The 21,036-nt window shown below is 40.9% G+C and overlaps 1 protein-coding gene across 1 annotated transcript; it reads right to left on the bottom strand.

Moving 5' to 3' along the window:
• Positions 1–355: 355 nt before the first annotated feature.
• On the bottom strand, positions 356–20,126 carry LOC108708729 (sterile alpha motif domain-containing protein 9-like). The gene is made up of 3 exons (XM_018247752.2): positions 19,934–20,126; positions 6,530–6,574; positions 356–5,536 (listed from the first exon to the last, which is right to left on the bottom strand). The coding sequence occupies exons 2-3, from the start codon at positions 6,531–6,533 to the stop codon at positions 756–758; spliced, it is 4,785 nt and encodes a 1,594-aa protein (XP_018103241.1). The 5' UTR covers positions 6,534–6,574; positions 19,934–20,126; the 3' UTR covers positions 356–755.
• Positions 20,127–21,036: the final 910 nt, after the last annotated feature.

Here is a 21,036-nt window from a genome sequence, read left to right as displayed (position 1 = left end):
AGCTAATCTATTGGCAATAAACTCTCTGTAGCTTTCCTTCTTTAAAGATCAGATCATTTTTATAATCTTTAACTCTATTAAAGCAACAGTAACAGCAAAGCATAAAGTGGGTATAATGTATTTTTGTCCTACAATGGTAAGACTTGTGTGTTTGCTTCAGAAACACGTTAGTAGTTTATATAAACAGGCTGCTGTGTAGCCATGGGGGCAGCTGTTCAATCTAAAAAGAAGTTGACATAGTACACAAAAGAAAAGTTCTATAGGATCTCTACAGTTTCGCTAGGCAGAAATGAACGTTAGCGAAAGTTCGCAATGAAATGCTTGCGCTGTCGAATTAACACTAGTGAAACTTCGCCAGCGTTCTTCTGCAGAGATGCAACTTCGTATTTTAGTGAATTAGCATGGTGGTAGTGAATTTGCGCCTGGCGAAGAAGTGTGAAGTGTAGTGAAGCCTTCGCTGGTGAAAAAAAAAGTCTTTCTGACACCATCCCTTTTTTATCTTTGGACAAGTGTGTTGTATGGCAGAAGTTACATGTAGTTTCCACATCAGATTTTTGTTTGAGTCCCATTGTCAGACAAATGATTAGTTCAGAAGTTGCTGCTTGGAATCAGATGAGTATTCTTTCTAATAATGCCAGGCTCCCAATATGTTTTCTGAAGATTTATAGAAAAAGAAAATGGATGCACACACTGCAAATTAATGCTATATTTTCTCTTAATTTCCACATTTGACTCCCATATCTTGATAGCAACTCCTATCCTGCTATCTGGATGTTGTAGGCCACAAAACCAATATATGTAAATCCCAGGTTAAATGTGATGTTTTCATTGCCATGAGGCATAGATGAATAGTTCAGGGGCAGCACCTCAATGTTGTTCTTGCTGTTGTGCCCCTTGGTAAAAACCTTGCCATTTTCCGTCCAGCCAGGTACTTTCTTTAGAGTGGTCTGTAGCTTTACCGAGTTTTTTTGATCTGTGTCCCATTTGAATGTCCGTTCATTTAAAGGGCCAGAGAGCTGCTTCTCTATAATACTCCTGTGTTTAAATTTCTGCAGTCCATGACCATGACCAAGAAAGAAGTGCACATTGGTCCTTTTCTTCCTGACGGGAACACTTTTCAGCCTCTTATTGTGTAGTCGCCCTGCAGTTTGCCCAGCAGCTGTCAAGATATCGTGCCCATATTTTTCAGGAAACTTGTCATCGGGCCAGTAGAGCATGAATATCAGAAAGTAGGCACTGGGGGGAAACTCTTTCTGGTGATTCAGAAATCGTTTGCAAAGGTCTCGGAGCTTCTGGAAGGGCAAAAGTTTTGAGGACTCTGAATTTACACACCCTAAAGCAATATGGCACATAGTGTAATTGATCAAGTCTATGTCATCTAGTGAGTTAGGTTTACTATCTTTAGGGTAATTATCTATGATAGTCTCCAGCTTTCCTGCTGGCCTTTCATTTTTTGGATCTGACAGTAAGGCAAGAATAGTTGCAGCACTTCCACCTCCAAGCTGATAAATCCTCATCTTCTGAACAAATTCATTTACAGTGCGGGAATCGCTTGTTAAAATCTGATTACAAAAATACTTGGCAAATAACTTAGTTTTCCTTAATAACCACCTTCTTGGGTTGTTGATATGATCTTCAATTCTGTTGGTAGACTCACCATCGTCTGTTTTATCCATTTGGAAGTAGCCTACTTCATCTGAAATCCACTTTAGAGCATTGTAAATATTTTGGTAAAGTCCTTTCAATTGACCATGCAGTCTGCTCCAAGGTTTCTTTATCTCCTCTGGTGTATGGTCTGTCAGCAGGTACTGCAGAAGTTCTGTATTTTTGCTTTTGTCCTCCTTGGAAAATATTTCCAGGGTAGAAAGAAATTCTAGTAAACGACAACCTACATCTACCTCACCAAAGTACCCCGAATTATTGATTGTTTCTGTCTCTGATCCTGCTGCCTTTTCTGCTGCCCTGAAACATTCCATGGATCTAAGCGCAAGTCCAATCAAGTTGATTGCTTCTTCTGATGGGATATCATTTTGGTGCTTGTTCAAATTTACATTAAACCATTTTTTGTATACTTGTCCCTCTGTATCCAAAATAAAGGAATCATATGGTGACTTGGCTTTTGCTGTTTCTGCCCATTTTTTGGCTTCCTCAAACATTTCATTTTTATAATGTATCCTAGCTAATTGCTGTGCAAAAAGAGAATCTTTATCAAGATGCTCATAAGCATCTTCTAAGAGATTAATGGCCATTTTGACATTGTTTTCAGTCTTACAGACATGTTCAATTAAGGGGGAAAAGACGCTGTCTACAATATCCCCTCTGCTTTTCTTGTGACGTCTTAAAAACAGTTGTCTGATGAACTTCACAAAGTCTTCTCTACCAAATCGGTGATAGAGTAGAGATTTTTCCTCCAAAAGGTCCATAGCAATCTTACTCTGAAGGTAAGTGCTGGGCAACTGAACAAGGATTTCCTCTGCAATTAGTGGGTGCAGGATGCGAATGCCTGAGATCCAAGTGGTGGATTCCCGTAATTCAATAAATATTAATCGTGCCTGATCATTTAAGCTGTTTACAAAACTATATTGGCTCAGTGACCCCTCTTCTGACTTTTCTTCACCACTCACTGAGGAAGTAGTTTGGCTCCCCTTGTCTGAAGGCTGTTCTTCTGATGACTTCAATTGGCCCTGTTCTTTCAATTTAGCCTTAGATTTATTCTGACTATCTTTTTGTAGATTCTCTTTTAGATAAGGTTTAATCCCAAGAAATTCTTCACAGTGTGAAAGAGAGATATAAGAATTTTGAACATAATGGTTGAGGAGTGCAACATATCTTATTAATCTTGTGACATTGGAAGAGTGGTCAATATCATGCATTACATGCGCAACAAAGTCTTTTAGGTATTGTTTGTCAAAGCCGTGACTCATTATGACAAACGTGATAATAAGTTCAGATGCAAAACAAGCAGAAAGTTCTTTAGCTTTAGCTTGGAACATCACTTGCTCCTTTCTGGTGAGTTTGTGAGTAATTGCCACGGTGTCGTGATAGGAGGCTTTACAAAGCTTTTGGGGGTCATTAGATCTTTTACAGCTCAGAAGGATAAATCTTGGCTTTAAATTGTTGATCTTTTTATAAACCATAGCTTCTGATAAGTCATGCTTTAAATCGTCAATATACTCTTCATCACAGTCCTCAAGAAGAAGGAAAACTGGAAGGCATTGAATGGGCTCCTTTTCTTCATAGTCCCGAAACTTTATGACATGCTCACAGACTTGTGAAACTGAATAGAAAGAATTTACTATAGCACATCTCAATTCATTTTTGTATTTCCAAAGAATCTGTCTTGCTACAGTGCTACCTCCGCTGCCAGGCTGGTGAACAATGTTTATTCTAGCTACAGGGAGCTTTACTGTGTTTTTGTGTAAGATATCCTTGAGTATTTGTTCAACCTCTTTGCATCCATGTCGCTCAATAACCGTGCCAAATTGTTTGTGTTCTGCGAGCCATAGATGTTTCCAGCTGATCTTCCCTCCTCGATAAAATGAACTTTCAAGTTTCTTTAGTTCTTCTTTGTCCATCTGATCTATGTTAATGTTGTTGCACTCATTGACACATAATATATCAAGTGAGGGCATTCTCTCCTCTTCAGGTACTGTCAGAATGCACAGTCCATTTGTGGAAACAGGTAGGGTTCTCTGGTAATCTGTAGTAGGCATCATCTCTTGGACAGTTCCATCAATGTGACTTAACTGCATGCCCACAATGCTTCTCTTCTCAAGCTCTTCCCTTGGACAAGTCTCTTGTGCTAGTCTGGCCCATTTCTCATACTGCTCTTTATTTTCTGCAATGCAAAGAATGTAATCCAGGCCATTCATCTCTCTATAAAATTCAAAGAAAGCTTCGGCTATTGGCTTTTCAGCAGGTGACATCAGCATGAAGAGAACAATGAAAGAAGCCCTTTTAATAATTTCTTCACAGATAAAAGAAATCGCCCTATTTAAATATTTCCCTTTAGTCCTGATCCAAGCATATTCATTACAAGTCTGGTCTTCACCTAGAAAGTTTGAGCGTCCATTGCAAAAAATCCAGCAGGTTTGTCTGAAGAGGCACAGGTTGCTAATGATTTCATCCTTACTCCTTCCACATTCGTTCGAGTAGCTCTCCAGAGAGTACATATTGGTGGCGTGGAACTCTTTGAACTTAGAACAGAGTCCAGTGCTGTCTGAATCCGGATCAAAATCAAAGACACATAATATGTTTAAGTGCTTCAGAAACTTAAGGTGCTGCAGATGGTGTTCTCCAAATTTGTTTGTCACAATCACATACCATTGGGACCCATCAAAATATTGCTTGCCATTGGTAATAAGCACAGACAGCCTTCTGCCCAAGTATTCTACATCTTTGGTCTGAGAGGTGACCCTGGACTCTGCGTCTTTCCTGCGACAATCTGCTTCCTTAAACCTTTGTCTAAATGCACCTAGTTCTTCTTCTACTTTAACAGGCTCTGACTTTGTTCCATTCCGCTCATAAGTAGCTTGTGCTTTGTAACAAATCTTATTATTATTGATGTAAGGCAAACGCACTTGGAACACTTTATCTTTAACATTGTCCAATGTAGCTTCAATATCAACCTCTACAACAAATGCCTTTGTATCAGAATCTTTGTCATAGACTTCAATAAATATTGGGGGGCGAATACACAGCCTAGCAGCTGCAAATGCACTTGGGTCTTGGAAGCATTCTCTCATATTATTTAATGCATCTGCATACCAGTCTAGCTGGGTGATGGCAATGCCAACAATCTGCCCGTGCTCATAGCCCTTATCCTCGACACTGTCCATGATACCGAAGTGTATTGTGCCGTTGCTTCTTACATTCAGGCAGGCAGTGGCAAATCTGAACACCTCAGCAGAGAACTTTGCCTGTAATCTGATTTTGTCCAACGTGGCTGCAGTAGCAAATGACTTGTATTCATGGCAAGGCCTGATCAGGTCAATTACTCCAGTTTCAGGAGACAACCGGTGGTTTTTCATGTAGGTAAAAGTCTTGTCCTCCTGGCCAAATTCTCGGAAACTGCACATTTTGAGTGGGTGTTTAGCATTGCCCTCGGAACTGGGACCCCCAGCACTTACATTGTTGCCTTTTTGTTTTTTATTTTTCTGAGGTGATAGTTGTGGAAGAGTTTCATGTGGAACAGTTTCCTGGGATTCTGACCTGTTGCCTTTAGCAGGTCTTTCCACAGTCTCTTTCTCTTTCCCACTCGGGTGTTTGTCACTATTTCCTGACTGGAGCTTATTCTGGTCAACTTTTGTACTGTTCTGTTGCGTGCACAATTCATCCCTACTAACCAGTAAAAGATGAATTTGTCCTGCTTTCATGCCAAGCTTTTCCAGATACTTTTCTGTAATTTTTTTCAGCACCGGTCCAGTCACCTCCTCTTCAAACATCCTGGTCACATACTCTTCTTTTATTCGAATCATACGCAGCCAGTCCCTGACATGGATCTCAGTCCAGTCGTCCAGAGGCAAGAGCTGTGAATCTGTAAGACATTGGCAACATTTTAATTTGTGAGTAAAAAGTACTGCCACTGCACATATAATCTATAGAACATAGCCGGCACTTTACGGAGGTCCTCACAAAAGCCTGAAGCAAAACAGCGGGGTAGGTCTTTTATTTTATAAAATATTGTAAGCATTTCTTAATCCTTTGTTTTATTGATTTTTTGCAAGGGAGGGACTTAATAAGTCTGGGAGCAGAGACACGGAGTGAGGGACTTTGTCAGACTGGCACAACTAACTTTGTTAGACTGGGAACAGAGAGACAAAGGATGGAACTTAGGCTGGGAGCAGAGAGACACATGGCGGTACTTAGGTTGAAAGTAGAGAACCATAGGGTGGGATTTAGGTTGGGAGCAGAGACACAGGGTGGTACTTAGGCTCAGACCAGAGAGACACAGGGTGGGAGTTAGACTGGGAGCATATACAATACACAAGGTGGGAGTTAGGCTGGGAGCAGATACAGTACACAAGGTGGGAGTTAAGCTTGAAGCAGAGACACACTGGGGAGGACTTATTTAGGCTGGGAACAGAGACACACAGATAGGGACTTAGTCAAGCTAGGAGAAGAGACAAAGAGGGAGGGACTTTGTCAATCTGGGAGCAGAGAGACACAGGGTGGGACTTTGTGTTGGAGCAGATAGACACAGAGCAGGATGTAGATTGGGAGCAGAGATTCAAAAGGCAGAACTTGCAGTGACCCAGAGTGGTATGTACACTTGGACCAGAGAGTCAGGGACAATTCTATCAAGTTTATTTAATATCTAACTGATTAATAGTAGTCTTATGGTATTGTAATCTGAGGTACGGAATGATAACATATCCAAACATATCCCAATAACATATCCAAACATATCCCAGCATTCCAATAATAGATCCTAAAACTGTATTGTGAAATGGGTTACTGAAGCTGACTGGGGGAGTTTTGGCTAGACTTAGATATTTAAGTATTTATACAAATTAAATAAGTTACTTACCCATTTGATGTAACCGTTCTTTTTTACTGTTTGCTCATTCAGGCTCTATAGAATAAAGCAGAAAAAAAGTAAGTTTATAAAGGGTTCATGGGCAGTGACTGCTCTAACATAAGCCTTATGGTCAGATTTGGACTGGGCTCGGGGGACACTGGGAAAAAACCCGGTGGGTCCCCACCAGCCCAGACCTGCTCCCCAGATTGGCTGCCCCATAAAGAACTGTTGTTGCAGGGTACCAGTGCTCACGCATGCACAGGTCCGAACTGGGAATCAAAATAGGTCCTGGCATTCCAAGTACACAGAGGCCCAAGCAGCCCCCACCAGCCCAATAAATAGTGACTGTCTCTGGCATTTGCCAGAACTCACAGATTGTTAGTCCAGGCCTGTGCATCCACATGGCTCATTTTTCGCATGCGGCAGGGACAGGAGTTTGGAGGTCGGGAGGGGCCCCTCGATGACTGAGAGGAGGGCCTTTTGTTTTGCAGCACCTGTGGGCCCTCAGTGCTGCCTAGGGCAGCAGCTTTAAGGGGGTGGTCCAAGGATGCCTATATGGTAAATAAAAGCTTTGCAATAAAAAAAACAAAAAACAGCCGCTTCCCCTGCTGCTGGATATTCCCCATGAAATCCAGCAGCAGAGGTGGAGAGTAGGGGTGTGTGTCCTGTAGTGCTCGAATGGGAGTGATCTTTGTCATGTACACACAGTGTGTTGTGACCTCACGTCTGCTTATGTCCTCATGCACAGTGTTGGACAGGGACACCAGGGGCCCACCCAAAAACCTTTGACTAGGGGCCCACCAATTAATCTTAGACCATTAGTACTATTATTCTTCCTTTCCTCACTCATCTATTCTCCTTTTCTTTACATACTATAAACTATTATTCCACCTATTTAGCCACCTTGTTCTCATAGAAATAGGGAATGACCATGAAATAAGCCAAATGTCTAGCAGCATTAGGGCCCACTGACACCTTGGCCCACCGGGACTTTTCCTGGTATCCCAGTGGGCCAGTCCCACACTGATCATGCATGTGCATATGGGCACACACAGGTCCAGTGCCTAGAGCAGCACTGGACCAAAATACACTCCTGAATGTAACAAGATCAGTTGCATTCAATTTGGGTACTACATTGGCTGATCTACATGCTACCCATTATGCACACTGGGCATTAAACTGTTCAGTAGATCCCTGGCATTCATATTAACCTTTTAAATGCCACAGATCGTAGAATCTACGTTCTGTGGCAAAGGTACTTGAAATGCCACAGAACGTAGATTCTACGTTCTGCAGCATTTCCTGTTTCAGGAGCGGAGGAGCGGCTGTTAGAGCCGCTCGCTCCGTTCCTGCTCGATCCCCTGCCCCTAGGCAACGAGCAGAGCAGGGGATCGAGTGGCCCCTGGGGCGCGATCGCCCAGGGGCCCAAAAACAGCAGCAGGCACGTGTTACTTACGTGTCCTGCTGCTGCAGCCTGCACCGGATCGTCGATCTCCGCCCCCACAGCACACAGACAGGAACCACGAGGCAGATGTCTTCCAGGGGCTCTTCCTGATCGCCTGCAACAGTCTCCAGCGATTTTTTCAGGTTAGTGCAACAATTACACACACAAACACACCAACACACACTTATTACAGTAATACACACTTAGATTCACACTTACACACACTTACACATACATTTTTGGGGATTGGGGGGGTCACTTACACTCACTGCACTTACACACATGTGCACACGCACACACGCGCACATAACATGTAATTTACCATTTGTACACACGCACACGCACATACATGGCATTGTGGCCTTTTTTTTTTTTTCTTATCGCATCGTTTCTTTTTTTGGCTGAAAAAAATGTTTTATTGCCATTACGCATAGCGTATTCGCTAACCGTACTGTGCAATACCTTTTGTATGTTATTTCGGTGATTATATTGCAATTTTGGGTATTTTGGTGCATTTTTAGCCATTTTATTGAATTTTTAGCCATTTTATTGCATTTTCAGCTCTGCATATATTGTGTTCACTTTTTTCTAGCCGTATAACCTGTTTGGCCCATCTAAAATATTCAAACTGTGATTCTGACAGCTGATAACACTAGTCTGGAAAAAAAACATTGATTTTTGTGGTTTTATTGGATTTTTTTGCATTTCACCCTTTACTGCCTTATTTTGTTTTGCCTTGTAAATTTTATCTACTATATATCCATTTGGGGGTCTCTGTGCGCCACATAGTTTGGTATATCTATGCATTTTGGGCATCAAAGTGTTCAGTAGACCTCTGGCGTTCATATTTAGGATGTTTTATGCTGATACGTTACGAAATGTGGGGCATATAATGGGGTAAAATTCAAGCTTTCTGACAATTTTCAGAAATTTGATAAAAACCGTTATGTTCAGCATTGCTTTGCAGTTTGGCAGTTTGCAGTAGAAACACTTATTTACCCATATTGGATTCGTCAGAATGTGTACTTTCTGAAAATATATGGTTTTCTGGGGTCTCTGTACTGTTAGGGGGGTCTAATGTCGCATAATACACACACCAGGTGCTTATATTGCAGCAGCCAGCGCGTCAGCTGTGAAAATGTATATACACTATTGTCATTTGGGGGTCTCTGTGCGCCACATAGTTTGGTATATCTATGCATATTGGGCATCAAAGTGTTCAGTAGACCTCTGGCGTTCATATTTAGGATGTTTTATGCTGATACGTTACGAAATGTGGGGCATATAATGGGGTAAAATTCAATCTTTCTGACAATTTTCAGAAATTTGATAAAAACCGTTATGTTCAGCATTGCTTTGCAGTTTGGCAGTTTGCAGTAGAAACACATATTTACCCATATTGGATTCGTCAGAATGTGTACTTTCTGAAAATATATGGTTTTCTGGGGTCTCTGTACTGTTAGGTGGTCTAATGTCGCATATTACACACACCAGGTGCTTATATTGCAGCAGCCAGCGCGTCAGCCGTGAAAATGTATATACACTATTGTCATTTGGTGGTCTCTGTGCGCCGCATAGTTTGGTATATCTATGCATATTGGGCATCAAAGTGTTCAGTAGACCTCTGGCGTTCATATTTAGGATGTTTTATGCTGAAACGTTACGAAATGTGGGGCATATAATGGGGTAAAATTCAATCTTTCTGACGATTTTCAAAAATTTGATAAAAACCGTTATGTTCAGCATTGCTTTGCAGTTTGGCAGTTTGCAGTAGAAACACACATTTACCCATATTGGATTCGTCAGAATGTGTACTTTCTGAAAATATATGGTTTTCTGGGGTCTCTGTACTGTTAGGGGGGTCTAATGTCGCATAATACACACACCAGGTGCTTATATTGCAGCAGCCAGCGCGTCAGCCGTGAAAATGTATATACACTATTGTCATTTGGGGGTCTCTGTGCGCCACATAGTTTGGTATATCTATGCATATTGGGCATCAAAGTGTTCAGTAGACCCCTGGCGTTCATATTTAGGATGTTTTATGCTGATAAGTTACGAAATGTGGGGCATATAATGGGGTAAAATTCAAGCTTTGTGACGATTTTCAGAAATTTGATAAAAACGGTTACGTTCAGCATTGATTTGCAGTCTGGCAGTTTGCAGTAGAAACACTTATTTACCCATATTGGATTCGTCAGAATGTGTACTTTCTGAAAATATATGGTTTTCTGGGGTCTCTGTACTTTTAGGGGGGTCTAATGTCGCATAATACACACACCAGGTGCTCATATTGCAGCAGCCAGCGCGTCAGCCGTGAAAATGTATATACACTATTGTCATTTGGGGGTCTCTGTGCGCCACATAGTTTAGTATATCTATGCAAATTGGGCATCAAAGTGTTCAGTAGACCCCTGGCGTTCATATTTAGGATGTTTTATGCTGATACGTTACGAAATGTGTGGCATATAATGGGGTAAAATTCAAGCTTTCTGACAATTTTCAGAAATTTGATAAAAACCGTTATGTTCAGCATTGCTTTGCAGTTTGGCAGTTTGCAGTAGAAACACTTATTTACCCATATTGGATTCGTCAGAATGTGTACTTTCTGAAAATATATGGTTTTCTGGGGTCTCTGTACTGTTAGGGGGGTCTAATGTCGCATAATACACACACCAGGTGCTTATATTGCAGCTGCCAGTGCGTCAGCCGTGAAAATGTATATACACTATTGTCATTTGGGGGTCTCTGTGCGCCACATAGTTTGGTATATCTATGCATACTGGGCATCAAAGTGTTCAGTAGACCCCTGGCGTTCATATTTGGGATGTTTTATGCTGATAAGTTACGAAATGTGGGGCATATAATGGGGTAAAATTCAAGCTTTGTGACGATTTTCAGAAATTTGATAAAAACTGTTACGTTCAGCATTGCTTTGCAGTTTGGCAGTTTGCAGTAGGAACACATATTTACCCATATTGGATTCGTCAGAATGTGTACTTTCTGAAAATATATGGTTTTCTGGGGTCTCTGTACTGTTAGGTGGTCTAATGTCGCATAATACACACACCGAGTGGTTATATTGCAGCAGCCAGCGCGTCAGCCGTGAAAATGTCTATACATATTGTCATTTGGGGGTCTCTGTGCGCCACATAGTTTGGTATATCTATGCATATTGGGCATCAAACTGTTTAGTAGACCCCTATGTTTATATTTAGGATGCTTTATGCTGGTAATGATACATGGACAATACGATGCTGGAAAGTTGAAGCTTTGAGGCAATTTCCAGATATTTCACCAAAACCGCCAAATTTGGCAAAGCCTTGCGACTCAGTAGTTTGGAGCAGAAAGGCATGGGTACCCATTTTAGATTCCGTAGAATGTGTACTTTCCAAAAATATATGGGTTTGGGGGGTAAACATATATTTCTGTGTTTTTACCCCGCAAAAATGCAGTCAATGTGTTGATTTTCATTAGCTGAAGTTACCCACGGGACTGTTTGTATGCGCTAACTTCATTTTGGGGCCTCTAAATGCCAGATACTTTGGTAAACTTATGAACAATGGCCACCAAAATGTTCAGAGGAACCCTGGCAATCATATTTAGGGTGCTTTTTCTTAGTACGTAATGACACATGGGTGATATGGTGCTGGGAAGTTGAAGCTTTGAGGCAATTTTCAGATATTTCACCAAAACCGGCAACTTTGGGAAAGCCTTGCGACTCGGTAGTTTGGAGCAATAAGGCATGGGTACCCATTTTAGATTCTGTAGAATGTGTACTTTCCAAAAATGTATGGGTTTGGGGGGTAAACATATATTTCTGTGTTTTTACCCCACAAAAATGCAGTCAATGTGTTGATCTTTCATTAGCTGAAGTTACCCACAGGACTATTTGTATGCGCTAACTTCATTTTGGGGCCTCTAAATGCCAGATACTTTGGTAAACCTATGAACAATGGCCACCAAACTGTTCGGAGGAACCCTGGCAATCATATTTAGGGTGCTTTTTCTTGGTGCATAACGATACATGGGTGATATGGTGCTGAGAAGTTGAAGCTTTGAGGCAATTTTCAGATATTTCACCAAAACCAACAAATGTGGGAAAGCCTTGCGACTCAGTAGTTTGGAGCAGAAAGGCATGGGTACCCATTTTAGATTCTGTAGAATGTGTACTTTCCAAAAATGTATGGGTTTGGGGGGTAAACATATATTTCTGTGTTTTTACCCCACAAAAATGCAGTCAATGTGTTGATTTTTCATTAGCTGAAGTTACCCACGGGACTGTTTGTATGCGCTAACTTCATTTTGGGGCCTCTAAATGCCAGATACTTTGGTAAACTTATGAACAATGGCCACCAAAATGTTCAGAGGAACCCTGGCAATCATATTTAGGGTGCTTTTTCTTAGTACGTAATGACACATGGGTGATATGGTGCTGGGAAGTTGAAGCTTTGAGGCAATTTTCAGATATTTCACCAAAACCGACAACTTTGGGAAAGCCTTGCGACTCAGTAGTTTGGAGCAGAAAGGCATGGGTACCCATTTTAGATTCAGTAGAATGTGTACTTTCCAAAAATATATGGGTTTGGGGGGTAAACATATATTTCTGTGTTTTTACCCCACAAAAATGCAGTCAATGTGTTGATTTTTCATTAGATGAAGTTACCCACGGGACTGTTTGTATGCGCTAACTTCATTGTGGGGCCTCTAAATGCCAGATACTTTGGTAAACTTATGAACAATGGCCATCAAAATGTTCAGAGGAACCCTGGCAATCATATTTAGGGTGCTTTTTCTTAGTACGTAATGACACATGGGTGATATGGTGCTGGGAAGTTGAAGCTTTGAGGCAATTTTCAGATATTTCACCAAAACCGACAACTTTGGGAAAGCCTTGCGACTCAGTAGTTTGGAGCAGAAAGGCATGGGTACCCATTTTAGATTCAGTAGAATGTGTACTTTCCAAAAATATATGGGTTTGGGGGGTAAACATATATTTCTGTGTTTTTACCCCACAAAAATGCAGTCAATGTGTTGATTTTTCATTAGATGAAGTTACCCACAGGACTATTTGTATGCGCTAACTTCATTTTGAGGCCTCTAAATGCCAGATACTTTGGTAAACCTATGAACAATGGCCACCAAATTGTTTGGAGGAACCCTGGCAATCATATTTAGGGTGCTTTTTTCTTGGTGCGTAACGATACATGGGTGATATGGTGCTGGGAAGTTGAAGCTTTGAGGCAATTTTCAGATATTTCACCAAAACCGACAATTTTGGGAAAGCCTTGCGACTCAGTAGTTTGGAGCAGAAAGGCATGGGTACCCATTTTAGATTCGGTAGAATGTGTACTTTCCAAAAATATATGGGTTTTGGGGGGTAAACATATATTTCTGTGTTTTTACCCCACAAAAATGCAGTCAATGTGTTGATCTTTCATTAGCTGAAGTTACCCACGGGACTGTTTGTATGCGCTAACTTCATTTTGGGGCCTCTAAATGCCAGATACTTTGGTAAACTTATGAACAATGACCACCAAAATGTTCAGAGGAACCCTGGCAATCATATTTAGGGTGCTTTTTCTTAGTACGTAATGATACATGGGCGATATGGTGCTGGGAAGTTGAAGGTTTGAGGCAATTTTCAGATATTTCACCAAAACCGACAATTTTGGGAAAGCCTTGCGACTCAGTAGTTTGGAGCAGAAAGGCATGGGTACCCATTTTAGATTCAGTAGAATGTGTACTTTCCAAAAATATATGGGTTTGGGGGGTAAACATATATTTCTGTGTTTTTACCCCACAAAAAATGCAGTCAATGTGTTGATTTCTCAGTAGCTGAAGTAAAGTCCTGATCAATTTGGATGTGCTAACTTCATATTGGTGTCTCTAAATGCCAGATACTTTGGTAAACCTATGCATAATGGGTATCAAACTGTTCAGTGGACCCCTGGCAATCATATTTCAGGTGCTTTTTCTTGGTACCTAATATAGTTTTGGGATATGTGGAGCAGCAAAATAAAACCTTTGAAATGATTTTTCAGAATTTTGAATTTTTTTTTGAAAAAACCGCTATTTTCAGACAAGCTTTTATGTTTGGTAGTTGGGAGTAGAGAGACATAGTTACCCATTTTGTAATCGGCAGAATGTGTACTTTTCAAAAATGTATGGTTTTCTGGGGTAAACCTACGGTTTCAGGATTTTTTGCCTTGGAATCTAAAGCATGCCGTTTTCTGCCTTAGTGCTTTCAAAATTCGGTAATATACTGCCGGGAGTTTTTGCTGTACAGAAATCCTAAATCTCCCTAAAACTATACATATCTGGTATTGGCACGTTCGAGAGACATAAGGCTTTCCAAATCAGTTGGATTTTCATCCCTAAAATGAAATATTTTTCTGGTATAAATTGATATACGATGAAAAATGGTAATTTTTCTTTTTTTTTGGTATTTAGCACTATAAATTTTTTTGCACAGGTGGAAATACATGAAAACTCCGGCAGATTTAGAAAGCTCAGTTTCTACCGAAAAAAACAATGTATAGTTTTCCTAGGTAAACTATAGGTTTCCCCTCAGAAAATGCCCCTAAAGTGAGAGAGCACAAAATGTTTCAAAAACGGCTGGCATTTCGCGTAACCAAAATGTGAAATTCTGCTGGCACTTAAAGGGTTAAGGATATTTTCTCTTGGTACCTAATGACATATGGGAGATAAGATGCAAAATGGAAGCTTTGTGGTGATTTTTAATGAAACCAAATAACTTTAGGAGAGAATTGCAGTTTTGTGGGTTGAGAGCAAGACACAAAAGGAGGGACTTTGTGAGGCTGGGAACAGGGAGACACAAAGCAGGATTTAAGCTGGCCATACACTATGAGAGCTGTTAGTTTGGCAAAGTTGAAGACCTTTGGTGATCTTCCCCCCGTATGCCCACCAAAATGTAGGCAATATCAGGCTAATCCCCACAGGCATGCAAGCCAACAGGACAAGGACCACATCAACTAGCCATTGCAATCCTCGAGGTCCCACACACTGGCAGATAAGCTGCCGAATGAGTCAAAATGACCCGAATCAGCAGCTTAATTTTGCTTGTGTATGAACTCCTTTAAGTTGGGAGCAGAGGGGGTTATTTATCAACACTGGGCAAATTTGATCATGGGCAGTAACCCATGGCAACCAATTGAATTGCTGCATTCATTGTTCTATTTGCAGCTAGCTTTAAAAAGCTAATCATTGAGTGGTTGTTATGGGTAACTGCCCATGGGACAAAAGACTTCAGGACAGCACCAACAAATTATTTTATATTAAAACGCCTTTATTCGCCATGTGGCCTAAAACGTTGCCGTGATGCCCCTGTGAAGCACGAATAAAGGCGTTTTAATATAAAAGAATTTGTTGGTGCTGTCCTGAAGTCTTTTGTCATTTTGTGGTGCCAGTGGAAAGTGGCCACTGGTGGACGTGCACCATCTACTAAAAAAGAGTGAAAATCGTTGTGCTGACTGCTTGTCTACTACACTAACTGCCCATGGGCAAATTTGCTCGGTGTTGATAAATGAGCCCAAAAGGGTTGGACTAGGCTGGGAGCAATGAGTCACAGGGTGGGACTTATGAAGTCCAAGGAACTGCAGCACACTATTAGGTTGAAGCCATTTTCTATCATGGTGATTTATTGGCTCAAGCAAAGGTAGACAAAGAAAGGCAACATTTTGGGCCTTACTGGCCTTTTATCAAGCCTATAATCATACGCACTGCTCTGTGTTAAATAGCATCACGTGAATGCATCATGGACACAGTCTTTACGGCTGCAGAGGAAGGGGTAATAGAGAAGGATCTTAAAACTTTCCTCATTAAAGAGAACCCTATCACGCCAGTTTTCTACAGCTTACCAAAAATACACAAAAACGTCCAAAAACCCACCAGGTCGCTGATTGTAGCAGGTACAGACTCTCTATTATTCCCCCTGGCAATATACTTAGATAAAGTATTACAGGCAAAATTGTTTGTAAAGGATACAACAGATCTGCTTACATTAGTAAGAAAAATCACATTACCTGAACATGATGTTTTATAGGTCAGTTTTGATGTTATAAGCTTGTATACATCTATTGCTCATGATTCTGGCCTTGCAGCGATTCACTACTATTTAGATACCACAGATTTTTCCACGGAACAAAAAAAAAAAAAAAAAAAAGACACATTGCTTCCTGTATTTAAGATACATTGACAATCTGTTATTCATTTGGGACAGCACACATGACAGTCTATGTTAGTTTCATCAATTTCTATATGATAGAGAAACCACTTTGAAATTTACATTGGTCACTGATAAATCAACTTTGAATTTTCTTGATGTACAGATCACGAGAGAAGGAGACAAAATTAAAACCAATCTCTATAGGAAGGCTACAGATAGGAACAATCTCCTACATTTTGAAGCTTTCTTCCAGAGCCTTTAAACAAGGACACATGTGCGCGGGTGTGCACAAACAAGCGAGGACGGCCTGCGTCAGCACACTTTGTCTACCTTTGTTTGAACCAATAAATTACCAAGCTACAAACTTGATTCACCCTAACAGTGTGCTGCAGTTCCTTCAACTTCACTTGTAACTTTTGACCCATGGCAGGTTGGGTAGTAAACTGTTCAGCATCGGATCCTAAAGGATTATACACAGAGGTTGAGCACTTTATTATTGTGTGGAACAGGGTTGGACTTAGGCTGGGAACAGAGAGACACAGGGTTGGATTTAAGGTGGCCATACACGGGCGATATCGGTCGTTTGGACCGATTTGACAGTTTATCTGCCCGTGTATAGGGGCTTCCGACGGGTCTTCCCGATCGATATCTGGCCACGATATCGATTGGGAAGGTTGGATTTTTACCCGACCGACCCGTCCGACCCGTCAGAGCCGCTTGGTGCATCGAGCAGTTCATAGATCCCTGGCATTCTTATTAAGGTTGTTTTATCTTGGTACCTAATGGCATATGGGATGATAAGATGCTGCAAATTGTGGTGATTTTTTAGAAATATCTTTTTTAATAAAACCCAATACCTTTCTGAAAGAATTGCAGTTCGATAGTTTAGAGCCAAACCAAATATTTACCCATTTCGGATTCATAGGAATGTGTTCTTTTTTCAAAAATAATTACTTTCTAGGGTAAACCTGCTGTTGGTGGCAGTTTTGGTCTTGAAATCTAAAGTATGCAGTTTTATGATGCAGTGCTTCGAACATTTAGTAGTGTACTGCTGGGAGATTCTGACCTATATATGACCTATACAAGTCATAAATCTATAAAACTATACATATTTTATAATGGCACATTCAGGAGACATGAGACCTTCCAAATTAGTTGCATTATCATGCATAGCGGAACCCCCCCCCCAATCATGTGTAGACAATGATAAATAATATATGGTTATCATTATGTTTAAAAAGGACCACTTTATTGGAACTCTCCAAAGATTGGCTATTGTCCATGTGTTTTTAATCAAGGGTGGGCATATTCTAACAGTATCAGAAGCACAGTAGGAAGATGCTAGCCAATCACAGCCGTGCATTTAAACAAGCAAAGACAAGCTGGGGTATCAGGATGAGGCCTGGAACTCAAGTAAATTTAAAGGGATACTGTCATGGGAAAAACATGTTTTTTTCAAAACGCATCAGTTAATAGTGCTGCTCCAGCAGAATTCTGCACTGAAATCCATTTCTCAAAAGAGCAAACAGATTTTTTTTTATATTCAATTTTGAAATCTGACATGGGGCTAGACATATTGTCAGTTTCCCAGTTGTCCCTAGTCATGTGACTTGTGCTCTGATAAACTTCAGTCATTCTTTACTGCTGTACTGCAAGTTGGAGTGATATCACCCCCTCCCTTCCCCTCCCCAGCAACAACAGAACAATGGGAAGGTAACCAAATAGCAGCTCCCTAACACAAGATAACAGCTGCCTGGTAGATCTAAAAACAACACTCAATAGTAAAAGAGCCACTGAGACTGATTCAGTTACAGAGAAATAACAGCCTGCCAGAAAGTAGTTCCATCCTAAATAGGGATGTAGCGAACTGCCGTTTATGTGTTCGCGAACGCCGTTCGCGAACACCGGCAAAAAATGCGAACAGTTCGCGAACTGTTCGCAAACTTCGAACATCCGAAAATCGTTCGATTCGAACGATCGAAGGATTTTAATCGTTCGATCGAACGATTTTCGTTCGATTCGAACGAAAATCCTTCGATTTTAGCGGTCGAATGGTCGAACGATTTTTGACGCGAACGCCTATTGGCGAACGTGGCTCGCGACGTTCGCGAACATTCGGCGGACGCGAACAGTCGAAGTTCGCGCGAACTAGTTCGCCGGCGAACAGTTCGCTAAATCCCTAATCCTAAAGTGCAGGCACAAGTCACATGACTGGAGCAGCTGAGAAACTGACAATATGTCTAGCCACATGTCAGATTTCAAAATTGAATATAAAAAAATCTGTTTCCTTTTTTTTTTACTTGGATTTCAATGCAGAAGTCTGCTGGAGCAGCACTATTAACTGATGTCTGCTGGAGCAACTGAGTCTGCTGGAGCAGCACTTTTAACTGATGTGGTTTGTCAAAAAAAACATGTTTTCACATGACAGTATCCCTTTAAGTGAAAAGTGACTTTACTGGAAAAGCTGCCTTTCCCTTTTATAAATAGAAAATCAGAAATATGCTCTGCACAGAAAGTGGGAGGGGCAGGGACAATGGGGCACCCAAGGGTGCTTCATATAGTCATGTTAAGAAGTAGGTACACCCCATGACAATCTGTGACTTTTAGCATACAGATATTTAAATTTCAATCATACTGGTAGATAACATGGATGTATTATTACAATACTTGTTATATTATAACAAATGTAACATTCATTTTGTATAATCCATTGTATAATTTAAATAAACCGAAATGCAAGAGGAAAAATGAAGTGCCCCCTACAAGCATCACTGCCCCCCCTACATGTTTCTTCACCCCCCTACATTTATAACTCACCCCTTACATGCATCGTTTGCCCCCCCGCTATATGTATGACTCACTCACATACCTAAACGAATCGCTTGCCCCACCTACATGTATCACTCAGTCACATACCTACAATGAGAATAAAGTTCAATAAGTAGAACACGGTTACACAACATCTTCAAGGAATCTATTTTATTTAAACATCAGGGTGCAGAGTGCAAGAAACAGTTACAACCTGCTTTTTTTGTATTTTGTACCCTGCGTAGCCTAAAGTAATTGCTGCAGATATCTTAGTTCTATTTCAGAGTACAAAGACCTGTGGTCACCCTCTTTCATCCAGTGCTGCTCATGTTCTACAGTACTGTATTCATGAGGGAAGGAGTTGTATAGGCATCCCCCTCCTGCCCTTTACCTGTCCCCTAATTTGTGGATTATTCAGACATTCAACTCTTGCAGTTCTGCCCCAAGTCTTCATCATTTGTTTTTCTAGTCTTTGGTTTACTCTTTGTTGTTAAAGTATGTGGTATGATCATGCCTAAATTAAAAGTGTTCTCTGAGGCACTTAGAAGAAAAGTTATAGATGTCTATGAGCCTGAGAAGGGATTTTAAATGATCCCCAAACAATTGGACATCAATCATTCCATTGTCCAAAAGATAATTTACAATTGGAGAAGATTTCACTGTCAGCAAGTTTAGCCCGAGACCCAACCCCAACCCAAGAAGTAGATAGAAGTCTCTTAGAATCCTAGACTTTCACGTATCTCTCACCACAAAGAGACCACACAAGTGAAGAATGGGAGATATGCCATGAAGAATCTCATCCCAGAAAGAACATCAAGGCAATACTAAAGTTTGCCCATGAACACCTAGTCAAAGAGCAGTGCTTTTGGGACAATGTGCTCTGGGCAGACAAAGTCAAAGATAGAGCTATTGGTCTTGCTGTATCCACCCCATCAGTACAATGGCCCTTTGTAGCAGCACCATAAATACTCACCTTGGGGGACACAGAATGGGATCAGCGTGTGCAGTCTCTGGACTCCGGGCCAAGACTTTATGTGATGGGGCCCCTTCTCCCTCAGCGCTGGCAACAGGAAACGGAGCTCCAACTATCTGCACTATATCTGCTTTATATCTGCATTATATTAGTCTGCCTCCCAGTTTCAGTTTCGCTTTACTGAGTTGTTAGGTGTGGCTGGAGCTGCTAGCTGGGGAAGCTCAAGGGCCTGTTATTTCCCGTTATGCAGAAATCCTCTGTCTGCGAGTGGTGGATGGTTTGCAATAAGGACTACTGTATATATTTTCATACACAAGTCTTTGCATGTGCTGAGCTCAAGATTCATGTGTATACATGCACAGTTTAGGGGAAACATTGCCAAACATTCTTGATGGTAGAGCCTTTCAATTCCTATCATATATCTCTAACATATCCTACAGTTATTCACTCCAATACCATTATATTTTACACCTATATCTTACACACAGTCCACAGAATCTCCTAAATAAGAATTTATGTTTATATGTTATGGTATATATATATATATATATATATATATATATATATATATATATACACATACATACAGTATATATATATATATACATATATATATATATATATACAGTAGGCAAGATATTGGTGGTGGTATATTCTGCCTGGGTGCAAACCTCGTCTTAGGGTGAATAAAAAGAAAATGATTTTATTGTGGATGCCCTCAAGGCGCTACTAACATCAGCCAAAAAGTTAGTTGGCCTTGAGGGCATCCACAATAAAATAACTTTCTTTTTATTCGCCATAAGACCTGTGAGTGTGGCTTCTTCTGACAAACTATATATATATGTATATTGTGACAGAGTGTTTGGAAAACACCACTGTCTTGCAGGAAAGTACATGGACAAGAGTACATTTAAACTGCAAGATAGGTGTTGCAGAGGGATACTCGACTCAGGTAGGGTTAATAATCAGCCAGGTAATTAAGTGGCAGCTGAGAGAGGATCTAGCTGGCAATGTAAAAGGGCAGTGTGAGGATAGCTCTCAGGGCTCTCCAGGGAAGTGAGGGGCTGTGAGAGGCAGAGCTGGGCAGAAGGGTCTTTTCTGCC

This window comes from Xenopus laevis, chromosome 2L, assembly GCF_017654675.1.
Source record: "Xenopus laevis strain J_2021 chromosome 2L, Xenopus_laevis_v10.1, whole genome shotgun sequence".
Taxonomy (NCBI): domain Eukaryota; kingdom Metazoa; phylum Chordata; class Amphibia; order Anura; family Pipidae; genus Xenopus; species Xenopus laevis.
Note: the sequence above shows the minus strand (reverse complement) of the source record. Positions and strands in the feature narration are given on the sequence as shown.